At 34.6% G+C, this 7,302-nt stretch overlaps 1 protein-coding gene across 1 annotated transcript; it reads left to right on the forward strand.

Annotated features, from left to right (window-relative positions):
- Positions 1-794: 794 nt before the first annotated feature.
- On the forward strand, positions 795-5,509 carry LOTGIDRAFT_170471 (hypothetical protein; the record flags this gene model as incomplete). Its single annotated transcript, XM_009069125.1, has 5 exons — positions 795-1,184; positions 1,525-1,645; positions 2,041-2,253; positions 2,553-2,690; positions 3,072-5,509. The coding sequence occupies 5 exons, from the start codon at positions 795-797 to the stop codon at positions 5,507-5,509; spliced, it is 3,300 nt and encodes a 1,099-aa protein (XP_009067373.1).
- Positions 5,510-7,302: the final 1,793 nt, after the last annotated feature.

A 7,302-nucleotide genomic window follows, 5' to 3' on the forward strand; every position in this document is an offset into this window, starting at 1 on the left:
AACTGTTTTTAAAAAAATCAGATTGGAATCTTATTTGGGCCTTAACAGACACCATGCATGTTGTGAAAGAATGATGAATTTAGGATCAAGTTAATCTAACCTGGATTATCTTTAATAGTTGATTAGGATTAGTTAAATCTTTTTCAAAGCATGATAATGCAAGGTTGTACTTTGTACCCATATCTTATCTATGGTCATATCTCGAAGATAAAAAACTAGTTTTATCTTTTAATGAATTAAGATTTTTTATTTAAAGTACTTGGATTTATGTGTAGTTAACAAGTTATTGATTTTCAGGAAGATTACAGTCTGCTTGACATTTGGTACAGGGTTATTTTCAGGTCTAGGTGTGGGTGACTTTCTTTAACTTGAAAAACCATTTCTGTAAATGAGAGCAGTATACACCGTCACCTTAACACCAAGTCGTAACCAAAAGCAAAAAACGACACCTAGACACTCTTGTATTCAAGAATGGCTTTTACACCAAGGCACAATGTTATTTTCAGGAACCCTTGATCATATATTTTATTATATATCTTTTATAATTATATAGCTACTGGTAATAAAACATCTTCCAATTTCAGATTTGGTCATTTGAATTAAAATTGTCACCACCTATAGCCTACTGATGCTGGTGTTGCTATTTCTTGGTGTCAATCAATGACTTGAGATTATTAGATACGTAACAGCTCTAGAGGATCTTTACCAAGTCTGCAGGTTCAGATACGATAATGTATTTATAGAATCATGTTCTCGTTGCAGGATCTTCCAAAGAAGAGAATGACTCTCAAGACATGAAGGAGTCAGAAGTGAAACTAAAAGATGGAAGTGATTTATCCTCCCATGAAGACGAAGATGAACCAAAAGCAAAAAGGATCAAAATCCACCAAGAAGATCATGCACAGAATGAAGAAATTCAAAATGGCCACCATGTTAAACCATCTGCGTCTGCTTTGATGTCTTCATCTCCAAACAGTATGATGGAAGGTTTACTAAGTCATTTACAGTTACCTAGTGACGTTTTACATTTAAAACGTATTGAAGTTAATGTTGATAATAATTTAACATATGGATGGGTAGTGTGTAGTGGAATTCCTCTACCTAAAGGAAGTAGTCTAGGACCGTTTCAAGGAGAGATAATCTCAACTGATGTTAAAGTTAAAATGGGAGATCTGATTTTACAGGTAGGTTTCTGGAAATTGACTAAAATCTTGTTTTGCTCTCTTATTTCAAGAGTTGATAAAAGATCATCTCCAGGCAAGTCTGATGACAATTTAGCTCAGTGAATGCTTTCCACCCTAGCAGCCAGTTTACCTGGCACACAATTACACAATTTATACCCAAACATCCAGTGAATTGGCAGTTACCAAGTGATGTCACATAATGTTAACATTATAAGTTATATTACTTTAAAGTTCAGGGTATATGACTTTTTTCATTTACACTCAGTGTTCAAGGGTAGAGTGTTCTTGAAATATGGATAGTTTTATCTCTGTAGACACCAAAAAAAATTATATTTTGTAGTTTAATAGTATTGGAGGAAAACAAGCATATGTTAATGTTTCTAATCAGTCTGGTGCCTGGTTAACATTACTACGTCAATCAACCGATTCATCATGTTGTAATACACAAGTACATCTAGATGGTACGTACACTTTTTATTGAAAGATAAAAAAAACGTCATTTCTGAAAGTACTGATCAAACTTTACAGACACTTGCAGTTACATGTTTTGTTGTAAATAAAGTTATTTACTTATGTATATAAGTATAATCTCCTTTAATCTATATCTACATATATGAATGAAAGCATTGCTGCAGAACTAATATGGACAAAGTTCATGTGAAATAGGAGAGAAGATACTAGTAGTATATATATAAGATAACCATGATGAACAATTACAGAAAAAAACTTTACACTTGTACAAGTCTTGTATCCAATTTTTCCTAAAAAATACCACTTGAATTTTCAGATCCTTTGGTCAAATGACACTATATAATGCAATCCACAACTTTAATATGTTTCACCTTATTTTTTTCAGGTGGTAGAATATGGTGTCAAGTTGAATCTGATTTAGATATTGGATCTGAATTAATAGCCTCATTTACATTTCACGTAGAAGGTGAAGAAGAGCTGCGAAACAAATCACCAGAATCTTCAGTTGAAGAAGAAGCAACTACTGCAGCTTCACCGAAAGTAACCCAACCTGTTATAACTCAATCATCAACTAAACCAACTTCAGCATCTGGCCATGGTAAATATAATTCTTATATTTAGCAGCATGAATTTAGGATATGTCCCAATCCCTTTGTCAATTCTACTGTTTAAAAAGACTGTGCACAATTATTCTTAGAAAGTATCCAAAAAGCACAGGGATTGCAACTATTGACTCAGTCCAAAATATTGCCAATAAACAGTCTAAAATGTCTAACCTTGTTTTCCTACTTTTACGTCTGTCTAACAAAATATTCTATGAAAGTGTCCACAACCAAAAAGGTTTTGGACCAACCCAACACTAACTTCTAATTGTCTTAATTGATGTACTTCTTTCAGCTGCTTTGATTTATGGTTGTCCATTTTGTGGTGTAAGATTTAGTAGTCCCAGGACGCTACAAGGTCATATCTCATTTTATTGTTCACGGAAACCATCAGCTTCAGCTGACCAACAAGACCAAGAATCTCAATCAGAAGGTACAAACTTTAAAATTCTTTTTGTTGTATGTAAAGCAATTAGTTTTATCCAGGCCTTACACCTACGAAGCCTAAAATACACTCCATTCTTGACTCCATCAATAAATTCAGCAATACTGGTCCCTCCCAACTGCTTATAAATTTCGAGGATGACTTAATATTGTCTCATATAATTTCACTGAAGCTATTTTTTTTTTAAGATTTATTTATTTTGAAACTGCTTATCTAGATATTGGCAGGTGTATTGGCAGTATTGCATGAGGCAGAATATGCTCACTCTTTCTGAGACTTTGGTATTATTTTCCTTTCGGCTTTATCACTATGAACATAATTTGAAGCCTGCTTTGTGATAATGATGCTTAATAAATGGTAATATTTCAGATGGACACCAATCAGTCAAAGATGAACCTATAACAGATGATGAAGGTGAAAGAGAAACAGTTAAGAGACCAATAGATGATGATTCTAATTCCTCATTAGAAAGTCCTGAAGGCAAATTTTCTCGACCAGAACAACTGTCCTACCAATGTACCTCTTGTTCCTATACAACTGACAAAATCTCCAGTCTCAACCGTCATCGTAGAATCCACAACCGACCTGCCCATAGAACTCCATCTCCTAAACCAATACCAGTAGCTACTTCCTCTGCTGAAACTTATTGTAAAGAATGTAATATACAGTTCAGCTCCATGAACACTTTTAAAGCTCATAAAGAGTTTTATTGTTCCCAGAGATGTTCTCGAGTGAAAAATCTGGAAGTAAGAACTGAAAGACTTTCAGGTGATTCCTCTCCCGCTTCAGTTTCTCCAAAACTGTTGTCACCAAACAGAATGAGGAATCTTTCTCCAAGAAATCATCATCTAATATCTCCACAGAGCTATAAAAGTAATGGTTCTCTCCATGGTGAATCAATCATGTATACACCAGTGGTTGATGCTGATGGTAAGCCTAGCATGGTACCAACAGTTCTTCTTCAACCACTTTTAAAAATTCCTCCTCAACCAGAAGTTCTATCTCCAAAAGTCAAGCCAGCACATCAGCAAGAGACAAAAAGGTCTGATTCTCCAAAATGTCATCCAGAAGAAGATCAACCATTAGATCTATCCACTTCCAAACCACCATCATCCAGCAGCCTTCCAGAACAAAGTCCAGAACCCAAGAGAATAAAGTCAGAGAGATCCTCACCTTGCAGTAGTTCAAAATCAAGTTCTTCACCAAAAACACCTAACCATCTTTTGCCTGGTTTAGCTGCAAATCCATTCTTAGCACAAATGATGCCAAACTTCTTTCCCTTTGCTTTGAATGCTGCTGGAATAGGTGGCTCAGCTCTCTCTGTACCTGGTGTTAGTAGATGTGTGGAATGTAACATTGTTTTTTACAAACATGAAAACTTTCTAATCCACAAACAGCATTATTGTTCTGGCAAGAAAGTCTCACAAACTTCTCCAGTTCTTCCAGAGGCTAAACCTGATTCAAAATCACCTGAACAAGTAGAGTCTAAACCATCCACGAGTTCCGACTCAGAAAAAAGAAACAATCCCATCAGTGAAATTGCTTACAGATTTTTCTGTATACCTTGTAAGATCAAATTCAGTTCTGCCAGTACACTGAAAGCGCATAAGGAATTTTATTGTCCTCATGGCAAAGATTGTGATCTAGTGCCAGAGATCCAATCTCCACCAGCTGACATAATTATAAAACCAGAGATGGATTCTGGAGCTGAAGATGAGGAAGTTGATTTGAGGTGTTCACAATGTGAGAACAAATTTCGATCATTGCGACTCTTAAAACTTCACATTTGCTCCTCAGATAAACACAAAGTGGCATTCTTGCGATGTGCTCATTGTGATTATGTAACACAAACTGAATCCAGAATGGCAGATCACATGAAAGTTCATGTTCCAACTCGGTCCTTCAGGTGCACAATTTGTGGGTATCGTGGAAACACCATTCGTGGAATGAGGATGCATGGCAAAACCCATATAGACAATGGTGAGGAATTCACAGATGATAATATGGTGGAATACAGGGAACCTCCTTTGGTGCCAATAGAATCAAATGGACATGGTATTCCATCACCTTTGGATATGGAAACTGAACTGTTGCGAATAAAAAATGAGCCGTATAAACGAAGACGTTCAAGAAAATCATTTGAAAAAAGTGAAAATATGGGATTACAAGTCCAACAGTGTTCTATTTGTGGTGATACCTTCGCTAACTCAAACTATTTAAGTATTCACATGAAATCACATAGTGCTATGACTTCTTCAAGAACAAAACTTCAATGTGATCAATGTGATTTTATTGGAAAAAGTGTCAAAGACTTGGTGTGTCATCAGAGTGTCCATGATGTCACAAATGACAGTGGCCAAGAAAATACTGACCCAAATTCTAGCCCTTCCCCAATCTCATCACCAAAGCAAATAATTATTAAGGAAGAAAAACTGGATAGAGATTATGATGTGGCTGAAAAGCGACCCCCTTCAGTAGACATCAAACCAATCATTGGACAAAATCATCCAAATAGTAGACCTGCTTCAGAATCTCCCAAAAGTAGATCTTTAGTGAAATCTCCACATGAAGCTGGAGTTCAGATTAGAAATTCAGTGAATGGACTACCTTATCTTGTCATTCCAAATCCTAATTCCCTGTCTCCTAATTTAATACCAACTCCACCAATACCCTTACCCCCATCATCAGATAAATATTGTCATAGCTGTGATATCAGTTTTACCTATCAGGCATCTTTTATAGCTCATAAAAAATATTATTGTACTGCCAAACCAGTGGAAACTCACAGTTCAACAGCTACTGCTTGATCCCTTTGTGGCTTAGGGTTCAATATCTGATTTCAGAATAGGTCAAAATATTAGCCTAGGACTTTCAGCCATAGCCCTGTTTCCATTGTCAGTAATGCAATTCAATTGAACAATTATTTTATGTGTATTAGGGACACTGATAGCATAAATTTGCACTAATCGTAAAATATGCTTTAATTTATTACATAAAGCCTCTCGTAATTAGTGCATTGTCAAACACTTAGTTCCAGTGGTATTTCAGGAACCACAGACATCTGATTACAAATTGAAATAGTGCAAATTGATGCTATCAGTTTTCTGAATACAAAACTGAAGCACATTAATAAATCTTCTACATGTAAAAATCAAAGAATAGGTAGATTAACAGTTCCTGCAAGATTTTCTATTGTTGCCCTCATTACTAGCAAAATTGAGAGCAGAAACATAGAAAGTTAATTATATACCAACTTCGAAATGTCACAGAGTCCCTTTTTACAACATACATGTACTTAATGCAGATTCTGTAGTGGTTAGATAACACTTTTCAAGTTCTCTAATCTGAGAGACAGTTCTTTGGTCATTTGATTAAAATTGTTGGTCTATCATTGACAATTTTACTGTTTGTTAAGATGTAGTATCTCGTTTAAAAGACTAAATACTCTATGAAAATATCTCTTGTAGTCTAAGTTATTATGAGCAGAAGATGTGATGTATTGTATGGGGCATTTACTCTTGCTAATTCCAAATTTGCTGTGGATTTTTTATTACCTTGATGACGATGAAATAAGATACCATTAACTGAAAAATAAGGAGAGCAGTGTGTTGAAAGGAAATTTCTGTGACATAAATTAGTATTAATCATTCCAGAAATGCCAAAATATAAGGAATAAATTAAATTGTGCCATGATGGAGTTTATGATAGTGCCATATATATATGATATGTATTATGTTTGTTGTGTTGAATATGATCATGTGTATATCTTGTTTTGTCTTGTGTGTAAATCAACTAAAAAACTTATGTGAATTTTTTTATCAGAATCGTCTCATATGAATCTCAAGAGACAATCAGATTGAAATTTTAATATATTTTCTGAGGATAATGCAACTTGCCATCTGTAATCTGCTTTCTATGAACTTCTTCACTCTTAAGTAATCAACCAATCAGATTCTGACTCATATAAAGTGAAACAATTACTTGTATTCTTATCCAACATGATTGTCCAGCATAAATGTGGACAATTGCAAATACATTCTTTTGTTGGATCATGGATGGCCTGTGCAGATAAAACGCAAAATGAAGCATGAAATTGCTCTGGTCATCTGGCTGCATGAAAATTGTCCTCCCAAAATTTTTTTTCCAACTGTAGTCTTTAGTAAATGGACTGGAAATAAGTGAACTCCAGACAATTATTGGGGCCCCATGCCATTTGTCTACAGCCACATCTTTCTGACATCTTCTGGAACTGTATATGATAAGACAGCTTAATTTTCTACTGTCCTTTATTCAGATCTTAATAAATAACATAATACTAACAACATCGTTATAACAAAAATAAGTTATAAATAACAAAGCTGTTATAAATAAAACAATATGGACGGAAAAAAATGCATTGAAATGCAGGAATGCTTGAAGTCTTTGATGAAACCAAATTGAAATCATGATTTATGAAGAATAAAATTAGAAGTCATTTAATTTTAATGAAATACTGAAAATCTTCAACTTCAACCCACATTGTGAAGCAAAATTAAAAAATGAAGATATTTATAAAAAGAAAAATTGAAAACAGAAAATTGGTGTAAAATTGTAAGCGTTG

Source organism: Lottia gigantea (genome assembly GCF_000327385.1).
Source record: "Lottia gigantea unplaced genomic scaffold LOTGIsca_99, whole genome shotgun sequence".
Taxonomy (NCBI): domain Eukaryota; kingdom Metazoa; phylum Mollusca; class Gastropoda; family Lottiidae; genus Lottia; species Lottia gigantea.